The 25,037-nt window shown below is 39.0% G+C and overlaps 1 protein-coding gene across 3 annotated transcripts in view; it reads left to right on the plus strand.

Moving 5' to 3' along the window:
- HPSE2 (heparanase 2 (inactive)) overlaps positions 1 to 25,037 on the plus strand; it is a 748,913-nt gene that overhangs the window by 498,000 nt on the left and 225,876 nt on the right. For all 3 annotated transcript variants that reach the window (XM_057737262.1, XM_057737263.1, XM_057737264.1), the window contains one exon: positions 19,455 to 19,502. In XM_057737262.1, the coding sequence (XP_057593245.1) occupies positions 19,455 to 19,502 (48 nt within the window). The remainder of the gene's footprint in view (positions 1 to 19,454; positions 19,503 to 25,037) is intronic.

The raw sequence follows: 25,037 nt of genomic DNA on the forward strand, positions 1-25,037 counted from the left end.
AGGGTCTTGTTTTTGTATCCATTCAGCCAGTCTGTGTCTTTTGGTTGGAGCATTTAATCCATTTACATTTAAGGTGATTACTGACATGTGTGTTCCTAGTGCCATTTTCTTAATTGTTTTGGGTTTGTTTTTGTAGGTCTTTTCCTTCTCTTGTGTTTCCTACTTAGAAAAGTTCCTTTAGCACTTGTTGTAAGGCTGGTTTGGTGGTGCTGAATTCTCTTAGCTTTTGCTTGTCTGTAAAGCTTTTGATGTCTCTGTCGAATGTGAATGGGATTCTTGCTGGGTAGAGTATTCTTGGCTGTAGGTTTTTCTCTGTCAGTATATCCTGCCATTCCCTTCTGGCCTGCAGAGTTTCTGCAGAAAGGTCAGCTGTTATCCTTATGGCTTTTCCCTTATATGTTCTTTGTTGCTTTTCTCTTGCTGCTTTTAATATTTTTTCTCTGTGTTTAATTTTCCTTAGTGTGATTAATATGTGCCTTGGTGTATTCCTCCTTGGGTTTATTTTGTATGGGACTCTCTGCGCTTCTTGGACTTGATTAATTATTTCCTTTCCCGTGTTGGGGAAGTTTCCCACTACAACCTCTTTAAATATTTTCTCAGACTCTTTCTTTTTTTCTTCTTCTTCTGGGATGCCTATGATTCGAATGTTGGTGTGCTTAATGTTGTCACCAAGCTCTCTGAGACTGTCTTCTATTCTTTTTATTCTTTTTTCTCTTTCCTGCTCTGTGGCAGTTATTTCCCCCATTCGATCTTCCAACTCACTTATTCATTCTTCTGCCTCAGTTATTCTGCTGTTTATACCATCTAGAGTATTTTTACTTTGGGTTATTTTGTTGTCCATTACTGTTTGTTTGCTCTTTAGTTCTTCTGAGTCCTTATTCACTGCTTCTTGTATTTTCTCTATTTTGTTGTTGAGATTTGGGATCATCTTTACTATCATTACTCTGAATTCTTTTTCAGGCACTTTTCCTATTTCCTCTTCATTTATTTGGTCTTGTGGGTTTTTTCCCTGCTCCTTTGCCTGCATGGTGTTTCTTTGTTTTCTCATTTTGTCTAATTTATAGGATTTGCTGCCTTCTTTCCCTATGCTGCCTAGTAGTAATTCCTCTTGTTTCTGCCCTCTGCCCCCTGTGGTGGGGTTGGTCCAGTGTCTTGAGTAGGCTTCCTAGTGGGGGGGTTTGGTGTCTGCTTTCCGGTGTGTGGCTCTGTGTCTTTTCTCTCTGATGACCAGGGCCGTGTCAGGAGGTGTGTTTTAGGGTATCTGTGAGGTTAATATGGCTTTAGGTAGTCTGTGTGCTGATGGGTGGGTTTGTGTTCCTGTCTTGTTTGCCGTTTGGTGTGAGGTGTCCAGCACTGGCAGTTGCAGACAGTCGGACAAAGCGGGGTCTTAGACTCTGGTACAGGGCTCCATGAGAGTTCTCTGCAGTTAATCTTCCCTGTGTCTGAGGATTCCCTAGTAGTCTAGCATCCTGGATTCAGTGCTCCCTCCCCAGAGCCTCCTAGTTGACTTCTGATGGAGTAATCCAGATTTCAGAGGTTGCTTGTCCCAGCAATAAAGGGGTTTATAGAAGACTATCCAAGCCCCAGACTAATGGCAGAGTGTTGAGTCAAACAAATACTAAGTCAGGGAAACACATGTGTAAGACACAAAAATACTGAACTGAATAGAACATAAGGCACTAGAAAGACCTGACAGAAGAACCCCTGTATGCCATCAGACAATCAAAGAGAAAACCAACAGAAATTCAAAACCAAAACAAACAGAAACGCAAACAAACAAACCAAAAACCAAACACACACAAACACAAATCCCAGGAGATTTTGAAAGCTAGCATCAAATATAATAAAGCGCAAGAGTACCAGCAGACAAACTGAAGATTTTCAGAACAATATCAGGCAATTACACATAGAACTAAGATAAGGACCAAACCTAATAATAAAAACCAAAGCAGTGTTTCATCTGGAGAATAAAGCAAGGAAACAGAGCAGACTAATAATATTGCTTATAAGTTTGTTAAGATAAAATAAACTAAAAAAGGATAGAAGACAGGGCAACAGAAGAGCGTAGTGTGACTGGAAATATGAAATGAAAAAGAAAGAAATAGAAATGTATAAAAGATAGAGATGAAAAGAAGATAGGAGAGATACAGTCAGCACTACAAAAAACAGCTAGAAATAGAAATATATAAAAAGGCTAAAAATAAAAATAGAATAAAAGATAGAATAAAAAAATATGTTATAAAATGTGTAGATCCCTTAGGACTAAGATAGTAATTAATAAAAAAAAGAAAAGAAAGAAAGAAAAACTAGAACTGACCCCAGAATGGACCAGATCAATAGAATTAATAATAATATTTCTGATTCCTTGGGGTCTTAGCTGTTAGTGTCCTTCTACCCAGCTTGGGCTTTTTGTATTATTCTGAGACCAGCAGAGCTTCCTTTATTGTTTGTCTGTAAGCGCTGGTGTGTGGGGAGAGAGAGAGTACAGTAGTGGCTCCTTCCCCTGAGAGTGAGTGAGCAGTGGCGCCCTGCCTGGATCACGATGGCTCAGACTGAGAAAGCTACTACTACCGCGGCTCCTGCCCCCTGTTATGACTCCGCTGGGAAGCCCTACCTGGGTCATGGTGGCTCAGTCAGCCATGGCGGTACCTGTTACAGAGGGATGCTGGTGGCTCAGGTGTAAACAGAATGTCTCCAGAGCTGGGCCACTCTGAGGGCTTTTGGCTCTCGGCTGCAGGCACTCTAGGCCAGCCCCGCTCAGGGGCCTTTGTTATCCCTGAGTGCGTTAGCCAGGCCCAGAGGGGTTCTTCCTTTGTCTGTCACAGGCGCTGAGAGAGAGGCTAACCCGGGACTCCTCCCCACTGCTTGTGAGTCAGCAGTATCAAGCTGCTGCCATGGCCACCCAGCTTTCCTCGGTAGGCACACTGCGGATTTCTTCCCTCCTCTCCTCTCAGTCCATCTCCCCACTGCCAACAATGTTTCTCACCCTGAACCAGTTCTCCGGTTCCCACGTTGCAGCTCCCAGACTGCCTGTTCAGCTGTGAACTGATGTCTCAATCCGGACACGCCGAGCCGTGATGTGGACCCTCCGTGTGTTTCTCACTCTATCCCATCTGCCACAGCTCAGCTGCTTCACCCTCTTTGAACAGTCCCAAACACCTCCCTTCTGACCCAGGGAAATTCCCCATTGGAGAAGGGGTTTCCCTGTCAGATAAGGGATGTTTCCTCGAATTTGGCAATCTCTCCTCTGTTTCAGATCCCCCTGCCCCAGGGTGGGGGACCTGTCCCTTTCCTTTCTTCTCCTCCTCTTTCTCCTTTTCTTTTTTCCCCTCAGTCCTTCCCAGTTATGTCGGGATCTTTGCAGTCCTTTCTGGTGTCCGAGGTTGTTTGCTGGTGTTCTGCTGGTTCTCTGTGGGAATTATTGCGTCTTTTGGTGTATTCCTGATGCATCTGTGGAGAGGGATGCATTCCACGTCCTTCTACTTTGCTGCCATCTTTCTTCTGTAATGACAATTTTATCTTAATGTATTGCTTTTCTTGAGACTTCCCTGGTGGTCCAGTGGTTAAGACTCCATGCTCCCAATGCAGGGGCCTGGATTCGACCCCTGGTCAGGGAGCTAGATCCCACATACCACAACTAAGAGCCCGCATGCTGCAACTAAATATCCTGCACATGGCAACAAAGATCTCATGTGCCACAACTAAGACCTGCCACAGTCAAATAAATAAATAAATACTTTTAAAAAATAAATAAAAATGTATTGCTTTTCTTATTACTTTCAAATATGTTTTTGTTCTTTCAGAAGTTACTTTTTATTATAGTTGTTCTTACCTATTTTTTTGTTAGTTGTCTTCTCTTTCTTTCCTTACACAGGTAGGATAAAGTTACTGTTTCATTTTCACCTAACCTTTTAGAAATGTTTTAATTTTCAATGTTAGGCTCTTTAACTCACTTGGAGATTGTTGCTGTATCTACTATAGAGTAAGGATCTAATCTATCTTTTGGTAATGTGGCAGTGTCAAGAAAAGCAGGTATTCATTGAAAGCATGTTTATTGAGGCTTCTTTTGGGGCTTTTAAATCATAGTGAGATGAATACTAAACTATCTCTCAACAATCATTTATTGAATACCTATTTTGTGTTTGATCCTTGCTTAAGTGTTGGGTTTATATTAAAGAATAAAGCCAAAATAACTCTCACCCTCTTGAAGCTTAGCAAGACAGAGCCACAGTAAATCAGAAAACAAATTATCCCAAATTGTATGTAATTCTGTGAAGGAAATGATCAGGATACCTGAAGAATTTATTTGGACAAGGTGATCAGAGAAGACTTATCTGAGGAACAATTTATTTAAGCCAAGAACAAAAGAATGAGAAGGAGCCAACTGTTCAAAGAGTAGAGTGAAGAAAGTTTTAGATAGAGGTGGTAGGTCATGTTTGTCAATGTCCTGAATCAAAAACAAGGTTAAGGCATTTGGGCCACAGAAAGATGGGCATTATAGTGAGCAAAAGGACAGCAGTAGGAGATGAGAATGCATAGACAGGCAAGGACTAGATCATTACTGAATCATGTATATACCATGGTAAAGAAGTTGTATATTTTATTCTCTGAGCAATGGAAAGCTATTACAGGGTTTTTATAAGGGCAGCAGCATGTACCAGCATCTACTCTATTTTGTGTGCCAAATAGATTTTAAGGTGCAAAAGGAAGAAATCAAAAGAGCTCAGTAAGGAGGGTTTTCACTGCAAGGTGTGTTTGATTGGGTTAAGGTAATGGCAGAAGAGATGGAGAAAAGTTAAGGTAGATGTGCTTTGCTGATGGATATCTCAGCAAGGTGGGGGAGAGAGAATGGGAGGAATTAATAAAGGATGACTTCCACCTTTTGAACAGTTAGCATCATTCTATCAAGACCATCACCTGCAGAAAAGGGAGGTTTTCAAAAAGAAATTACACCAAAATGAGCACATATTCATACTCAGGAAATAGTACTGATGAAGCAACAGAGGTGACTTTAAACTAGATTGGGTGTGCTTCAAGTTCTGGATAGTGATCCGAGCACAAGCTCCATTTCCTCCGGAACCACCATTCCAACTCCTACTAAAAACTGATAAAGAACAATTCCATGATAACAAACACACAAAAAAGAGATCATCAGCAGATGAGAGACTTTTGACAGATTTCTGTAAGACAATAGACAGATGAAAGCCTGCTGACAGAGTAATCATAGGGAGGAAGTGGCAACTCAGAGAACATGGGCTCTGAGAAAAGATAGAGAATCTGCCTTGTAAATAGGCTGAGTCAAGAGGGCTTGAGGTGGGAAAGGGGGACCAAGCCAAGGGGTTAATATGAAAGTCTGTCTGTGGAGGAACTACACCCTAAAGTCAACTCTCCCCTCCATCATTTTAAGTCCCCTACCCTGCCATACAGAACAAAGACAGCTCAGTCTATTATCTCCTAAAAAATGCCAAACCAATAGTTAGTAGCCTTCACCAAAAAAAACCCCAAAAAACAAAAAAGAAGAAAACAAACAAAACAAAACAAAACAAACTAAAACCCTGCCAGAAAAGCCTGGGGATGAGCTAGCATTGCTAAGGTGGGGTTGCTTCTGCATAGTAAAATGCTCAGTAGAGCACTGTGGGATACCCTAGCCCAAAGGTTGTCTTTGCCCTCTCCTCCCTCTCTAAAGGGAAGTGCTTTGGTCAACAAGCTCTGCCCACAAAATAGAGATCCTGGGGAAAGGAGAGGCTTGTCAAAAGAACCCACATATTCAACAGCTGAGACAAATCTTCACCTACTACCTAGAAGAATCTACTTGGTCCCAATTTTTAAAAATAAATAGATGGGCAAAGATCACAAGGTATAAGAAGGAAACAAATAGCATAAAAGAGAAAGACCAAGACAAATACATTGAAAAAATTCACCCCAGAAGAATTATAATTCAAGATCAGAACTTGAAAAGTGAAAAGCTGTAATTAATATCCTTATAAAAATATAGTAAGGTACTGTATTTATACAGTAAAGACATTTCTATGAGAAAAAGATATAGTCAGAAAAAAATGTTTTTTAAACTAAATATATAATTGCTGAAATTAAGCCCAATAAATGTTAAGTAATGATTTCTTAAATACAACACTAAAAGCATAAGTGATAAAAGAAAACCCTGATTAGTTGGATCTCATCAAAATTAAGAAACAGTATGGAGGTTGCTTAAAAAACTAAAAATAGAACTACCATATGACCCAGCAATCCCACTACTGGGCATATACCTTGAGAAAACCATAATCTAAAAAGAAACATGTACCACAATGTTCATTGCAGCACGATTTACAATAGCCAGGACATGGAAGCAACCTAAATGCGCATCATCAGATGAATGGGTAGAGAAGATATGACACATATATACAATGGAATATTACTCAGCCATAAAAAGGAATGAAATTGAGTTATTTGTAGTGAGGTGGATGAACCTAGAGTCTGTCATCCAGAGCGAAGTAAGCCAGAAAGAGAAAAACAAATACGTATGCTAACTCATCTATGTGGAATCTAAAAAAAAAACGGTACTGATGAACCCAGTGACAGGGCAAGAATAAAGATGCAGATGTAGGGAATGGGCTTAAGCACACGGGGTGGGGGGCGAAGGGGAAGCTGGGACGAAATGAAAGAGTAGCATTGACATATATACACTACCAACTGTAAAATAGATAGCTAGTGGGAAGCTGCTGCATAACACAGGGAGATCAATTCAGTGATTGGTGATGACTTAGAGGGGTGGGATAGGGAGGGTGGGAAGGAGTCACGGGAGGGAGGGGATATGGGGATATATGTATAAATACAGCTGATTCACTTTGGTGTACAACAGAAACTGGCACAACAGTGTAAAGCAATTATACTCCAATAAAGAGCTTAAAAAAATAAAAGAACTTTTGTGTATCAGATGATACCATTAAGAATGTGAACAGACACACATAATAGGAGAAAATATTTGCAAGCCATACAACTGATAAAGAATTCATGTCCGCAATATATATGTATGTATATATATATATAAATTCTTACAACTCAACAATAATATGACAATCTGTTTAAAAATGACCAAAAGGGATTTGAATAGACATTTCTTCAAAGAAAAATGGCTCTATCATTAGTCATTAGGAATATGCAAATCAAAACCACAATGAGATACCACTTCACATTCACTAGGATGGCTACAATCAAACAGACACACAAAAGCAAATATTGGAGAGGATGTATAACAAATGGAACCGTCATACACTGCTGGTGGGATTGTAATATGGTACAACTACTTTGGAAAACAGACTGGCAATTACTTGAAAGGTTAAACATAGAGTTACCATATAACTTAGCAACTCCACTTCTAGGTGTATACCTAAGAGAAATGAAAACAATGTCCACACAAAAACTTGTACACAATTATTTATAGTGGCATCATTCATAATAGCCAAAAAATAGAAACAACCCAAGTGTCCATCAACTGATGAATGGATAAATAAAATTCAGTAAATCCATACAATGGAATATTCTTTGAAAATAAAAAGAAATGAAGTACCAATACATATTGTCATAGATGAACCTTGAAAACATTATGCTAACTGAAAGAAGCCAGTCTCGAAAACCCACACATTGTATGATTTCCTTTATTTGAAATGTCCAGAACAAGCAAATCTATAGAGACAAAAAGTAGCTTGGGTTGGCTAGACTTGGTGGAGTTTTCAGAAAAATGGAGAATGACTGCTTATGAGTATGGGGTTTCTTTTTGAAATTAAATATTCTAAAATTAGATTATGTTGATAGATGCACAAATTTGTAAATATAATAAAAACTATTGAACTGTACAGTTAATGAGAGGATTATATGGTATTAAATTTTATCTCTGAAAAGAAGGTAAAAGAAAGAATCCAATAAAAGAATTGGAAGATAAAATCAGGGAAATCTCCCATATACAGAGTTTTAGACAGAGACAAAAAATTTGACTTGAAATCTTACTGGTATAAAAGATCAACTCAGGATCCCCAACAGCTATCTCATAAATATCCAGATCCAGAAACAAGGAAGAAAATTATGATTCCAGAAAAGAATGAAAACCTTATTAACTTTTACTATGTAAAAGTAAGGGGACAGTTGACAGAAAATAGGTGGTAGAAATGGAGAAAAGAAATATGATTCACAAAGGCTGATATCCTCATATAATATGCATGAAGTTAGAAAATATTGTCTAAGCCATTGAAATAATAAATTGAGATGTGGAGAAGAGGGGGCCCAGTAAACCATGCACATGGAGTTAACCCTTGGTTAGAATGACTTATGGCAGCATTTCCTTAAACGTGCTCTGGAAAGTATCAGTTCTGCAGGATACTAATATTATGTGGAGGGGGGAAAAAGTAAAAGGTTCCACGGTCAAGTAAGTTTGAGAAATACTGGAATACACAAATGTACGGAAACACTTTCCAGCATCTTTATTATATTAGTTTACATTCTGAAACTCCAAGAAGAGGATTTAGCACACAGAATTTTAAAAATTTATTTGACCATAGTCTTATTTTCAGAGAGTATCTTGAGGGACTAGTGTTCCACTAACATGTTTGGACGACACTGACTTGGAATACGATCCCTGCTTTAGGTGAGGGATGGCCATAGAGCAAACAATAACAAAAGAATTACAATTTGGAGAACTCAGGACTTGGACCACTTCAATAGCCCCATTACTGGTCTATTTGCTTCCATTCTTGTCCTCTCCAATCTATTCACCACTCAGTTGCCAGAAAATCTTTTACAAATATAATTCACCAGTCATTTGCTAAAGACTCTTTAATGACTTTTCATTACTCTTAGAATAAAATTTAATCCCCTTACCACATCCAGTAAGGCTCTACAATGAATGATCTGACTGCTGCCCAGCTCTTCATTCTTATCTTCTACAGATTTCCCTTTTTCTGATTTCATTCAGGCCTCACTGATGTGCTGTTTCTCTCTCTCTCTCTCTCTGTCTCTTTTTTGGCAGGAAGGGTTGGGGTGGGGTTGCACAATGTATGCTCTTCTTTCTACCTAGAGTGTTCTCTCAGCTTGCCACATGGCTAATTTCTCCTCATCCGAGTCCTTTCTTGAATAGCCTAGCAAAGTGATTCTCTAACAGCACACTCTGTTAGTTCTCTTTATGGCATTTATCACAGTTTATAACTGCATATTTATTATTTATTTGTTGCTTATAGATCTAAACTCCATGAAAGCAGGAAGTTGTGTGTTGTATTTACTAATGTATATGCAGTGCTGGCAAAAAGCCTAGTACATGGTGGGTGCTCAAATTTGTTGAATGGAGAATGGAAATTATCCTAACATTCTACAAAGTTGCTAATGGCATATTCTAACCTGAACCTGGGTTAGAACAGAAAGCTAGACAGGGCCTTTAGCTCCCATGGTGGCCCAGAGAGCTATGGAAAGCATTCTAATTTGGGCGAAGAGGATAAAAGCAGAAGAGAATTAGGAAGCAAATGATGATCTTTTCCATCACAGCAAACCACACTATGTATGCTATATGCTCAATGGTCTACAAACCAGAAACAGAAAAATTGCCTTCTTATATCTGGAATTTCTATCTTTAGTTGTATCTAAGTACCAAAACTTCTCCTAAGCGCCTAATGCTGACTTATAGACTCCACTTGCACTCAAAGCATAGACAGCAGTGAAAGCAGTAGGGTGGGTAAGGATGGAAAGTTCACTATGTTCCTATACACAAGCTCTCATTATGACTTTTGTGGGCCCTGGGCTTTTTCGACCTCATGGGTCCCTTCTTCCACAAAGATGTATTAAAACAACAGCCTTCTGTGTTCTCCTGTAGTTGAGTCAATATAGCAGGATTGGGGGAGAGGGTAGAAATAGCAGGATGGTAAAGAGCATACACATTGGAACTAGATGAGACCCAGATCAGCTTCTAGCTAGGTCACCTTGAGGAATTATTTAATCTCTCTAAAATCTCAGTCTCCTCATTGGTAAAATGAGGCAAATGAAATTACCTATTTCTTAGGCTTGTTGTGAAGTTAAATGAGATAATGAATTTAAAGTTCTTAGTGTAGTTTCTGGCACAGTTGACACCTAAAGAAATGTCAGTCACAATTGTTAGGAACAAGTGTATTTCAAAGACGAAAACGCAGGGTTTTTTTCTAACTGACTTTTTTCATGTGACTCAATGTAGCATTCTAAGCAGTTCAGAGAACTTAATGAGAATGAGAGCTGGAAAGATTAGCTACAATAACATGTCATTATAATGAGGGTGATCACAGCTCCTGCCTAGGAACCTACTGACACCACATTCTTGTTGGGAGTGGGAAGTTGCACAGCTGGGGACAATTTGGTGCACAGAGAAATTATCACAATGTTATTCCTAATAATTGTTCTGTTTTATTTCAACTGTGAAAGAGTTTTATGACTTAAGCTACAGGAGGAGAGAACAATTTATTCCTCTTAGTTTATAAGAAGAGAGTTTCCATCTCTGCCTCTAGAGAGAGGCAAGGCCTCCCAGCAGCTGTTCAGTGCTAAATAAAAAGGAAACATTGGCTACTGCAAAGGTCTGCTCCCTAGCTGAGAATTATGCTAGTAACTACTTACTTCTAAACTTGCTTTCTTTTCTTTTTATTTTTTTCTGGGACAGAACTTCTTTCTTGATTACAGAAATTTCCTAATTCCTGACGCAAGCCCAAAGTTATCAGGTATCGCCATTATGATGAAGGGTGTTTCTCTCTTCTTCTGTTGTCAGAGAAGTCAGATGGGGATTAGAAAGAATATTGGAGATGGAGACTGGAGTCCTAGGACATAGACTTAGGTTTGATGCATATGGTCTTGGGAAATATTCTTCCTCACTTTCTTTTTTTCCATTCCTTTCCTCCCTTCCCCATTCTACTTTCCTCCAAGAATGGCCTACCATAACAGGTGCTGTTAAAATAAAAATCTGTAGAAGGTGTGGCCCATGGTCCTCCTGCATTGGAAGCACCTGTAGAGCTTCTCTAAAATGCAGCATGAGATATAGTACAGAGAGGTCCCAAGTCCCCTTTACCCAGTTTCTCCCAATAGTGACATCTTGTAAAACTATAGGACAATATCACCACTAGGATGTTAGCATTGATACAGTGAAGATACAGACCATTTCCATCACCACAGGGATATCTCATGTCGCTCTTTTACCCTTTTTACTCTAGCTCTTTCCTTAAAACTCCTGCCAACCACTAATCTGTTACCTATTTCTATAATCTTTTCATTTCAAAAATGTTATATAAATGGAACAATATAATACACAACCTTTTAGGATTGGATTGTCCACTCAGCATAATTCCCTGGATATTCAACCAGGTTGTTGCGTGTGTCTACAGTTTGCTCCTTTTCACTGCTGGGTAGTGTTCCGTGTTGTGAGTGGACTACATTTTGTTTAAGTATTCTCTCACTGAAGGATATCTTGCCCTGTTGTTGTTTATTACGAATAACACTGCTATAAATATCTTTGCAAAAAAAAAACGCAACATGATTCTTAGGCTCCAGCCCAGACCTACCAAACCAGAATGTGTGAGAATTGGACCTAGATGTTGGCATTTTGAAAAGGGACTCCAGGGATTCTTTGCACCCCAAAGTATGAGAACTACTGCCCTGTAATACAGGCAAAGCAGGTCTTATTATCCCATTTTACAGATTAGGGAATGGAGACACACAAATGCTAAGTTATTTACCAAGCTCACATTTATTGAGTGCAAGCAGTATGCCTGGCAGTACCCGTGTTCCTTCATGTATGTTATCTTGTTCATCTTCACAGTGCCTTTGGGAAGTAGTTTCTCTCCAGTTGAAAATATTCAGGGAGGTTAAACAACTTACCCAAGGTCACATAGATAATATATTGTGGAGCCAGGTCTTAAATCAAGTATCTATCTGACTCCTAGGCCCATGTTCTTTCTACTGTGTGGTGCTGTTTTCCTGAATCTTCATCTTTGAGTAAAACCACATGGTCTAGCATACTGGAGAAAATGTATAATCCTCTCCACCTTAGTTCCATAGTTTTCACTCTCATAAACTCATCTTAATACCAGTACTTGCGCTTTTGGAAAGTTTGCTTTTCTGTGTGAAATTCATCACGATATCTTGATTCATTTTTCCTCCTTCCCACCAGGCTCCACAGCCAGGGCAAATCACATCAGGTCAGTTATGCCTTCTTTGCCTGAATCCAGCAGCATATTAGACTGTTGAGACATGTCTATCATAATATTCCCCTAACTAGCACCTTCCAGCTCCAGCCATAGCCTTCCAGATCTGTTTCAATATCTTCTTTCATCATCCCTCATCCCCCTGCTGTTTGTCTTCATTCCAGTCAAGCAAACCTGTTTTGTCCTTTATTATTGTCTCACATCTGCCTCCATTTTATTCCAGACATTGTTCTATAGCCTCCCTCCTCCCGAGTCCCCATTAGCAGCAAATAGCCTTCATCCTTGGGGCCAGTTCCAAGTAACAGTGCCTGGAACCCTGTCATGAGGATTCTTAGGCCAGTTATGAGATTAGTGGGAGAGTATTGAGATCTATTACCAAGGTCTACCATGGGTTCAGAAAAAGGGAGCACATATCACAAATTTGCCATCTCTGCATGGCTAAAACTATGGCTTTAGAGTCAGAAATGGATTTGATTCTCAGCTCTGCAACTTATTAGTTCGGTGATCTTGAACACAATTTCTTCATCTATAAAATGAAAGTGATAATACCTACCTTATAGGATTATAGATTATGTAAACTGCTTACCAAGTGCCTGTCAATCAGTAGGTGGTAGCTAACTTATTTTTTCCTTTCTTCATTAAGATCCTTCTTAAATTAAGCCTCATGGATGTAGCTTTTATTGGCGAAAGAGATTCTTTGGAGAGTCTCACCCATCTCAAGTCCCCGTATATTAAAAGCTCTATAAATCTATCAAATTAAGGGAATTATAAGCTAGAAGGGAAGCCTAAATATAGAGCTAAACTAATCACTAAAGTCAATGAACATATAGCCATGCTATTTATTAGCCTACTGTCAATGTAATATTATATATATATAGGGGTGGAGAGAGAAAAAGGAAGGGAGGGAGGGACAAAGGGAGGCTTGAAGGGAGGAATGGAAAGAGAAAGAGAAACAGAGAGAAAAAAAAAGAGAGAGGGGGTGGGGAAGAAGGAGATCAATATTTTATTTGTTCTCGAGCTGAATGTATAACTAACCTAGTACAGCTTAATAGATAATTAGCCATGGAAATGTAAGTGGCTTTGGCCAGATGGAAGATGCCTGGTTTGCTGTAACTCAAAATGAATAATTTCTCGACAAGTTTTACCTAGCTTTTTTGTAGAATGGCTGTCACATCTTATTCATGTTAGTTATGTAACCGAAGATTCTCTTCATGGACAAGGAAAAGAAGGATCAGGCTGCCACACTCTTATTGAAGTTTGTAGTCATTTACACATCCAGTGCCCATGAAGGATTTATCCTCCTTCCTGGGAGCAAAATTCAGAAACCATTTTTTAGGGTTGCACTCTGTGGTCCAGAAGTGGAAATCAAACCCCAAAGACTGTGAGTAAAGATGTGCCTTATTATAAGAGAGAGCTATGATATGCCCTGGGAGAGAAGGCTCAACAATATTTCAGATACGTCATGTGCGCAGGTGGATAACAAAGGAAAGAAATTCTCCCAGATTTGGGGTCCCTTGGGGGAGGAAGGGAACTCTCACAATGAAAGGGGATATTTTGTTCTTTTCTATAGCAGCATATTTGCTCCAGTGGGAAAGATCCCCCAACACTGAAAGGTCTGCCTGGTACTGGCCAATTTCCTTAGGTACAGGTCCCTGCCCCTTCCCTCTCTTACCCTTTTTTGCATGACTGGATGTCAGCACGAGGGCAGACATCTTCTGTTCTGTGAAATAATCATCCAGGATTTCTGTCTTCATAATTCAGGTGTGGAGACATCCAACCTTGGAACACCAAGATCTTCCTTTTTTGTCATTATTCACATCCTGGGTCATCTTTTACTTGTTCATTCATAGACCTAAATCTAGGGATTAGAATGGAAGTGGATGGTTGAAAATCCTTGGATAATACTGGACCCTAAATGGAATTTCACTTTCCCAGTGGTATTTCACTCCTGACAGCACTAGTCTGTGTGCATGTTATTCCACCTCTAATATTACTCTTGCTGAGCATTCTGCAGCTGTGTTGAAGTTATTCATTTATGTGGTTTGGGCCAGTTTCTGAGAAACAGGCAAAACTAGGGAGTAGAAGAATCCATCAATGTTAGATTTGAACAAAAAAAAATATAATCTTTTTGGACTTATCGTCCTCCACAGTGCCAATATAGATATAAAAACAGAGTATGGAAATGATACAGATACATGGTAGATATAGAGAGCCCTAGTTTTCAGAGAGGTATCATGGGGCTGGGGAAAATTCACCAAATTCACTGAATACTGTATCTATTCAATGGAGTTTTGTCTAATCAATTTCCTTTGTGTGTTATTTCCATCATTGGTTTTTTGTTTTTCTAGTTTTTTTTTTTTTAAATCATTCAAAGACTTCTGAAAACAGAACACTTGCTCTGTTTTAGTTGAGTTTTATACACTTCTCAAAACACAAAGGTATGTTTTGCCATCCTGGTAGTGTTTGGAAATGCATATTTTGTTTGACATTATTTCTGAATTAGATTCTTCCTCCTCAGAATAAGTGTAGAAATGCTGCTCTGTGTTTGAAGTTGTTCGCATCATTTTGCTAAAAGGGGAAAAGGAAGAATGTAGTTTACAACAATTTTCATGTGAACACGTTTAATAATGTTTTTCCTTAAAGCTGGCTAAAACAACTTTTCTACTGCTTAAATATGCTACCAAAGTTAAGATAATAATATCATTGGCCTAAACATATTAAATTGTGATTGACATATTTTTTAAATATTATAATGAAACAAAACTATATTTTACTATTTTGATTTCTTTTACAAAAATAAGACCTTAGGTAAGGATCTGACTTCACTTTTTTCCCAAATAGCCACAAATCACATAGCACCATGAAAAATATGCTTCAGTTTTTCACATACTAAATTCTTTTCCATTTAATAAATTCTTATATATAAATTTTTGTAAAAAATCTCTTCTGTTCCATAGATATCCTTACTAATTCCTGATCTCTTTACTAATTCCTAAGATCTCCTGACTAATTCCTAGGAATTTTTTTAATAATTTCAGGTTTTATGGTATATTTTAATATATGGTAGTTCAAATAAATGTCCCTTCAGTATTCCAATTTTTTCAGAACATTCTTGGCTTCTTTCAGATGAATGTTAGAATGATTTTGCAAAGTTTCAAAAATATCTGATGGGATTTTTTTATTGGAATTTCATTAAACCCATAAATTAGCTTAGGAAGGATAATTGATTTTCCTATCCAGGATCATGGTAGGTATTTTCCTATATTCAATTTAAAAATATTTCTCTGTAAACTACATAATATTCTATATATGGGTCCAACATATTTCATATTTAATTATAGATTTTATCGATTTTCTTTGCTTGTGGGGTAGGGGTGTGGGGAGAAAACATTAGCATTACTTTAAATGTTCCTAACTCTAGTTTTCCCATTCTTTTTATAATGTAACTTCTGATAATGGAAGGTTATTTAAAGACCTAATAATTATCCTATAGCAGAGAAAACTATCCAATGCATATGAGGATCTCCAGATTATAGTATCATAAAGAACAAGTTTTCAGCTTCTAAGACACCAGATTAGATGTGTTCTTAATCGCCTGTCCAGAGCCTTTTAGCCAGGCAGGGCATTGATGATTTTTTTTTTCCTCCTAATTTTCGTGTGAATGCATAACTGTTATCATCAATGACTATTTACTTCAAGTTCTTTGAGGCATTTTCAGAAGGATTGGAGCATATTCACCAACACCAGCATTAAAGTCTATTCCTGGATTACCATTTTAGGCAATTGCATTACTGCAATTAAAACTTCAGGGTTCTTTCTTACACCCCTTCCTCACTTAAATTCACCCACCAAGTCCTCTTGCATGCTCCAACAGTGTTTTTTTCAATTATGTCTTTTTTCATTCCCACATTTCAAAGCGTCCCATCACTCTGCAGTCATCTCCCACCAGTTTGTCTACGCCACTTCCTTTCAACTTTACCATAGCCAGAGTGATTTTCCTAAAACTCAAGTCTGATCCTGACACTCTCTCAGTTGCTTAAGCACAGGTTAAATCCAACATGCAGGAGGAGCTGTATTTTACAATATTGTGTTGGGTGCTAATCATACAAAGATAAATAAGACCTCGACTTGTACCGAGATATTAAGGAATAAAGGCCAGATGTGTTAGCATCACAGGCTAGCAACTAGTTAATCTGACTAGTCTGACTTCCTGCCACTCCCTTACTTGTCCCCTGACATCCAGATATCCTGGACTCCTGAGAAAACACTCACCTTGACTCTATCTTACTTTGCTCAGGCTGTTCCTATGCCTGGCATGCTCTTCATGGCAAAAATCCTACCCTTCTTTCAATGCCAGATTCAATGTCTTGTGAGATGTGAAGAGTTTTACTCAATGCTTATCCCTCTTCTAACACCACAGAAGGTAGAGCTAACTGCTCCCTTGACTGCTCTCCCACAGCAGTTAGTTGCACCAGTAGTGCAGCGTAAAGAGACTCAGATAGCTAATTTGTCTCAGTGTCTGCCCCCTCAGCTCTACTGTGGTTGTCTTGTAGCAGAGGCCCTGAGTCAATCACCTTTTGACACCTGCTCCAGCACATTGTCTTACAAAGAGCACTGAGATGCTCAGGTCTGTGAGAGGACGCCAACAAGCAAAGATGGTGCTGAGGCCTTTTTTCTTTTTCTAAAACATAGGGTAGTGTTTTCTCAAGGCAAAAATTCAACTTATTTTTTGCATCTTAGAGTTGCATGTACTTCTTGGCCTCAGTGAAAATAGCTTGAAGGCAACATAGGGTTTGGAATCAGAAAACCTGAGTTTAGTCTGCACTACTCTATGAATTTGAACAAGCTGCATAACCTCTATGAGACTTAGCCACCTCCACTATAAATTAGATGTCTCTACGCTGTTTTGAGAGTTATGTGAAATTATACATATAAGAAGCTGAAAAAAATTTTAACAAGAAAGCACTATAAATGTCAGTGTAATTTTCATTATGGTTACTTTTATATGTAAATGGAGGCAGTTTTACTTTTCCAAGATTTTAGAAATAATTTTGGAGGAGTAAAGCCCATGTAAATATATATATATTGAATGACACTTGTATCTAAGTTTATCTAGGTTTTCTAATTTTTAAATACCCTGGGGAGGGGGTACAAAATTTCATTTCCGCCTCTTAATTTTTGGGTTATCCTACTTCTAAGATTATCATCAGGTCTCCATAGCTTAGAGTGCATATGCAGCAGAGATAGTATTTTGGATCCTAATCTGTTTTCCTTCTCCCTGGACTTTTCCATTTTTCTCTTTATCTGTTCAAGCAGATAGCTGGTTGTGTGCTTATTGACTCAGGGGTGGCACATGGCAGGATGGAGAAGAGAATGCACAAGCCTTTCCCGCTTTTGAATTGTAAAGGAAGAATCCTGGGCATAGTGCTAGATATAGTGAAGAGAGTGGAGCTACCCTCCCAGTTTCAAGAGATTTTTCTGGGCTGGAGAAAGGAGAGGAGACAAGAAAGAGAAATCCATGCTCTCCAAAAGCAGAGGGTACCTGTGTCCTGCTTCCCAAGAAGTACTGCTAGGAGGGGTGGCATGACCCCATAAAAATGAGCTGTTGAGGATGTCTGGAAATACTGCTTCTCTAGCCAATAAGAAAATTAGTAACCTGTGATTAATAATATCCACCTCACAGAACAAAACAATTTTGAGAATTATACGAAGTAAATAAATGTGAATGCCTGGTACTAAATAGGTACTCAGTAAATGTTATATTCCCTCCAATCCCCATTTATGTTTTGGTCCTGATCAGCAAACCAGTTCCATTAATTGATCAACCCCATGCTCCATTTCCCACATTCTTGCTCCTGGACTGCTGAGTGGCCCTAGAGAAAAAGATGCAAAACCATATAGGTAAGAGGCAAGCTGCCTCCCCTCCCCGTTCTTCCCCCTTTTCTTCCTCCTCCCCCTCCTCCTTCCCCTTCTCCCCTCTACCTCTCCTCATAGTCTCCCTCCTCTCCATCCTCATCATCTTCTTTTATGACCATCACTCTGCTGCTAAACAGTAGTCCTGGTATCTTCTCTCTGTCTCTCATCCAGTCCTGCAGAGACTCAGTCCTCTTCTACCATCAGGGCAAAACAGAGCTTCTGTCTGGGCAGTGCAAGCATCCGCCTTGCCCACATGTCCTCCTGGCAAGATTAGGCTGGAGTAGGCCAGGGACAGGGCATTCGTGAAAAAATATCATCCATCTCCCTTCTCAGTGGAAGAGTTCTTTGTTTATGAAGTACCTATTGAAGATTGTTTCTGTCTGAGGAAAAGTTCCCTTCCAGGGTCTCAGGAAAGAGAATTGAAAGTAATATCTCAAAGAACTGAGATGTTCCTTTTGATTTCCTGTGTCTGAGTGGTAACTCTCTCAAATAGTAACAAGAGTCACGACAGCACATGGCCTTAGAACATGTGGATGGATAGAAGAAGGCAGGTCAGTAATTGAGTTATTCACAGACTTGCAGTTTACCATACCTTATGGGATCTGTGTGGCCTTAGATGCTTCCTCCTGGCGCTATGTTTGTGGTGGAACCCCAAGGGGCACAGGAGGGTGGCGAATTGCCAGCAAGACTTGCTGAGTGCTTTGCAGGGAAATAGGTCTGGTTTCCTTTTTGAGCTGAGCATTCTGGTCAGGACAGTCTGTTCTCTACTTAGCTGCTCGACAAATAGTTAAATTTCTCTGTGTGGTGCTCAGGTTTCTACACTCAGCCAGGCATGGTAGCCCATCACTAGGGTGTATTTGATAGTATTTTATACTTATATAAATAAACTGGGTTTTCCCATGCTCTCTATAGAAGGAGAGGCCTGAGGTTTTTCAGAGTCATATGTTGTGTTATCATCCTTGGAAAATGTTATCGTTCATTTCCTAGCAGATCTCAGAGTCCTTAGAGAATAGGAAATGGGACAGATAAGTTTTGATCACAGGGAAAGTGATGGGGGAGCCATCAGGCATGGAATTGGGAAGACAGACATAGGTATAATGCCGTCTTGGAGTCTTGATTTCCAGGTAGTAAAGGATGTGTGGAGAGCTGAAAGTGTGATTACTTTCACTTTCTGTACCTTTTAGCTTCCAATAGCTATGGATAGATCATGGCTGTGGACCCTCTCAGAAAGCAGAGTTGCCCAAGGATTGACCTGATCTATGTCTCAGCTTATTTTATTTTAACCCTGGGGATATGGTTTACTTTAAGTTGCAATATCTTTGTTCTTTCTGTTTCTTACAGATTCATGAAGGTGGCAGGAAGCACAGTGGATGCAGTTACCTGGCAACAGTAGGTATTCACCATTTTTGCTCTTATTTATTATCAGATGCTGTGAAATGAAAGATAAGTAGTTGTCATGAAGTTATAACTAACATTTAATAAACTATCCTTCATCCTCCAAGAAAAAAAGTTAGAACTAACGCCAAAGCTATTATTATGATAACATATTGTCTCATAGTAATATAATTTTATTGTTTCCAAAAACAAAAACAAAAACAGTGACATATTTTGGAAAGCTCAGATGTTATGTGCACTTATAAACTAATCTGTCATCAGTGAACAGGTAATGGAAATCTAAGCATGCCACATTTCCCCCTAAGCTTTTTTGGGGTGGAATAAATTTCCTTAAGAGAGTAAATAGTTTTAATTATTCATATATCATATGAAAATAGAGACATTTCATTACATTAATGGCAGCAGTTTTAATTAGTACCAAGAGAGTCACTAATATGAAGCAAGTAAAAAATATATATACACACACGCACACACACATATATGTTTATGGAGAGAGAGAGAGAGAGGAGTTTCAAGAGAGGATCTACCCCAGCATTCCAGAAATGAGCTTACAATGGCAAAGACCTGTTACTCTAGGGTAGCTTGACTTGTAAAGATAATTATCTGTTATATAAATTTTAATTTTCTTTAAGTCCCCTTATGGTATTTGTGCTGGAATGTCCAGCATCTCACAGTGTCTTACCAATTTTATACTGGAATCCTGCCCTTCCTTTTTGTAAGAAATCTATCACACAGCATCTTTCAAATCATCTCTCATCTAATGTGATCCTCACAGATCAAACATGCACTCCCATTCTGGGCCCTCATAGTTCTCAGCTATGGCCATCTTTCTCAGTTCCTCTAACCCTGCCTGCTTAGCACGTTTACTCCTATTGTCTGTCCTTCATTTTAAGTAGGTCACAGAATCCCTTGGGATTCATGATAGTTATGAAAGAAAGAGAAGTGGATGAAATCTTTATTAAGTATCCCAAAAGAATTTTTGGTTGTTGGCAATCAATAACTTTAATCATAATGAAAAATATTTTATTCTGCATTTATATTCTTTGTTTCTGTAAACAACAAATTCCGAATATTTCCAGAAATTCTTATCCTCCTTCAGTTTGTCTTTGTGAGTCATGGAGTGAGTGGGTTTGAGGATCTTGTCATTCCCTTGTTTAAAACCCCTCAATGCCTTCCCTTTGCATGTAGACCACAAGCCAAACTCTCTACTCTGGCCTATAAGGCCCTTTGTGTTTGGCCTCTGCTCTCTTCTGATACCACCCTGCACTTACTCATTCTGTCCCAAAGTGCTGGTGAGGTCTTTCAGTTTACAGAAGGTTCACGTGCATGTCTGCCTCAAGAACTTTGTATGTGCCATTTCCTCTGCCTGAAATGCTATTATCTTCATTTTCTGTGTAGCTGACTCCTTCTCATCTCTTAAGATACAACTTACATGTCGCTTCCTCCAAGCAGCCTTCCCTGATGACCCTATGCAAAAAGACCCCCTATTTAATTCTCTCTCTTAGCTCGTTTTTCCATAGTACTTACCACAACTTACAATCACTGTTTTTTTCATACTTGCTTTTGTAATTTGTGTGTTGTCTCTTTTACCAGAATAGCACTTATTCAGTTCAACAAGTACTTATTTAGGCGATTGTTAATTGGGCATTTACTGTGGGTGAAAATAGCGACAATGATAAAATAATAACAATGTAGCAGGAATCTTTATGTGTCTTACCATATCTGAGCCTCAGAACAACCAAATGAGGTCAGGACTGTTTTTATCTCTGTTTTTCTACAACTTAAGAGGAAGTTGTATAAAATACAAAGATTACATAGAAAGTGGCATATTTTGGACTTGAAGTTGGGTCTTTCTCACTCCATGGGCTTCTCTTAACTGATACTGTTTTGGTAACAAGACAATGATCCTTTACTGGAAATATTACATTCTAGTAGGGGAATTCAGATCCTCTTCAGTGTCCTCACCAAAAGCTATCTGGATAATGTAGCATAAAGACTAAAGACTGAAGAATTTACAGTGTTTATAAGGAGAAGTAATGAGCTCAGTGTACAAAACTTAGTGGGTAAGAATGTAAGGCTTGCTCAATTATCATGGCTGACAGGGAGGGATCAGAGAAAGTTTTTTTCCCCCACTCAAGTACCCTCCATAGTACAAATGCTGTGAAATGAGCACAGTATTTTTTTTATAATGGAGAAATACGTTTTATGTAAATACAGTTTGTTTATTAGCTATTTAAAAAATATTCGCTCTCTCTCAAGATAAATATCATGTGTTTGTAACTAGTCTAAAAATACCCCCAAAACAGGCATGGGGTTGTGTTTCTTTTGGCTCCAGGATCAGCAGTCATTTGGAGGCAACAAGTAGCACCTGGACTCTACCATTTATTCCTTACAGCCGTCATTTTCACTCAAGGTTTGGAATAGTCACGGAACAATTCCAAGAAATTCTGGCCAGGAGGACTCAGTGAATATTAAAGCCAAATGCCATGTTTCTCTGAGAGATGCTGAGGTGAAAATTTCTTAATAATGTAAAGGAAATCAAGAGTCATTGTCAGAAAAAAAGGAACATAGAGTTTGCTGATGTACGTCTATCTATAGGTAGACAAAAGAATCAATTCAATACTGGGATATTGATCTTGGAGCTTGAACAACGAGAACTCTAGTCTGAAGTCATAAATAAATCAATCTATGTAGTTAGACTATTTTGGTTTGGACTTTCATGCTCTTGGATATTCAGGGCCAAGATATACAACTTGATGATTGGTTCTGCCCACCAACCCATGCAGAAAACCTAGAAAGAGTTAGTGAGATGAAGTTCCAATTACAGGAATGGTGGAATAGTTTGTATCAGGTGTCAATGGTAAATCTGGACAATAAATAAATACGGACACACACACAAGAGTGAGCAAAAGGCAGCAAAAACTAGAGGAAGTTATTCAATCCCTGGAAGAAGTGAATGGCACTAGTGAGATCTCTGGTTACTTAAGAATCGATAGCTTTAAACTCAAAAGAAATACATGGTCATATCAGTTTGAGGTGTTGGAAAAAGGAGTCAGAAGGTGGAAATCTCTGAAAGAAGGAACTGTGGGGTAAAACACCAAATATGCATATAAATTTGCTTTCAAATCTTTGCCTGATCCCTAAACTGTGCATATTTAAGGGGAACTCCAAGGAGCCTGGTATAAAACAACAGCTGGAAGCCTGAGAAAGTTGAACAGAAATTTCAGCTGCTGTCTGTCACATGAGGGACAGAAATTGGAATTTAAATCTCACAAATTTAGAGCGGCTTGATAAACACCTTGTGCTTTCCTGTGAAACTAAAAGACTTATACCTCAGGAGTAAAGTCTATGTTCCAGTACTGAGGATTTGCCGTTAAGTCTAATGTGTAACCAAAACAGATTCACCATAACAAAGCCTAAACTGCAGCTGCCACGAGAAAAAGATGGCGAGTCATTCATCCAACTGCCTACTAGATCCCAAACCAATACTCTTCTGACTCTACAGCATATCAACCACACTTTCCAGTATACAATTTAAAAATGACACGACATACAAAGAAACAGAAAAATGTGGCCCATGGCCAAGAGAATGAGCAATAACTGGAAACCCTGAGAGGACCCAAATAATAGAATTAGATAACAAGGATTTTAAAAAAGCTATAGCAAATATATTCAAATAATTAAGGGAAAATGTCCATACTGAGTAAATACATAGGGAAATATCAGCACTGACATGGAAACTATATATATATATATACACACACACATATATACATATATACACCAAATGAAATTATTGAAAAAAATAGAAAAATAAGTGAAATGATGGAAATTCCATGGTGGTCCAGTAGTTAGGACCCCATGCTTCCAACGCAAGGGGCACAGTTTCAACGGGTTCAATCCCCAGTTGCAGAACTAAGATCCCACAAGCCGTGCAGTGCAGCATAACTAACTAACTAAATAAATAAATAACTGACAGGAAGAAAGATGGCAGCGATGTAGAAAGGTGTGGAATGCACCCCTCTCCACAGATGCATGAGGAATACATCAAAAGATGCAATAATTCCCACAGAGAACCAGCTGAACACCAGCAGATGACTTCACACACCAGAAAGGGCTGCAAAGATCTTGACATAACTGGGACAAGCAACCTCTGAAATCTGGATTACTCCATCAGAAGTCAACTAGGAGGCTCTGGGGAGGGAGCACTGAATCCAGGATGCTAGACTACTAGGGAATCCTCAGACACAGGGAAGATTAACTGCAGAGAACTCTCATGGAGCCCTGTACCAGAGTCTAAGACCCCGCTTTGTCCGACTGTCTGCAACTGCCAGTGCTGGACACCTCACACCAAACGGCAAACAAGACAGGAACACAAACCCACCCATCAGCACACAGACTACCTAAAGCCATATTAACCTCACAGATACCCTAAAACACACCTCCTGACACGGCCCTGGTCATCAGAGAGAAAAGACACAGAGCCACACACCGGAAAGCAGACACCAAACCCCCCCACTAGGAAGCCTACTCAAGACACTGGACCAACCCCACCACAGGGGGCAGAGGGCAGAAACAAGAGGAATTACTACCAGGCAGCATAGGGAAAGAAGGCAGCAAATCCTATAAATTAGACAAAATGAGAAAACAAAGAAACACCATACAGGCAAAGGAGCAGGGAAAAAACCCACAAGACCAAATAAATGAAGAGGAAATAGGAAAAGTGCCTGAAAAAGAATTCAGAGTAATGATAGTAAAGATGATCCCAAATCTCAACAACAAAATAGAGAAAATACAAGAAGCAGTGAATAAGGACTCAGAAGAACTAAAGAGCAAACAAACAGTAATGGACAACAAAATAACCCAAAGTAAAAATACTCTAGATGGTATAAACAGCAGAATAACTGAGGCAGAAGAATGAATAAGTGAGTTGGAAGATCGAATGGGGGAAATAACTGCCACAGAGCAGGAAAGAGAAAAAAGAATAAAAAGAATAGAAGACAGTCTCAGAGAGCTTGGTGACAACATTAAGCACACCAACATTCGAATCATAGGCATCCCAGAAGAAGAAGAAAAAAAGAAAGGGTCTGAGAAAATATTTAAAGAGGTTGTAGTGGGAAACTTCCCCAACACGGGAAAGGAAATAATTAATCAAGTCCAAGAAGCGCAGAGAGTCCCATACAAAATAAACCCAAGGAGGAATACACCAAGGCACATATTAATCACACTAAGGAAAATTAAACACAGAGAAAAAATATTAAAAGCAGCAAGAGAAAAGCAACAAAGAACATATAAGGGAAAAGCCATAAGGATAACAGCTGACCTTTCTGCAGAAACTCTGCAGGCCAGAAGGGAATGGCAGGATATACTGACAGAGAAAAACCTACAGCCAAGAATACTCTACCCAGCAAGAATCCCATTCACATTCGACAGAGACATCAAAAGCTTTACAGACAAGCAAAAGCTAAGAGAATTCAGCACCACCAAACCAGCCTTACAACAAGTGCTAAAGGAACTTTTCTAAGTAGG

This window comes from Hippopotamus amphibius, chromosome 5, assembly GCF_030028045.1.
Source record: "Hippopotamus amphibius kiboko isolate mHipAmp2 chromosome 5, mHipAmp2.hap2, whole genome shotgun sequence".
Taxonomy (NCBI): domain Eukaryota; kingdom Metazoa; phylum Chordata; class Mammalia; order Artiodactyla; family Hippopotamidae; genus Hippopotamus; species Hippopotamus amphibius.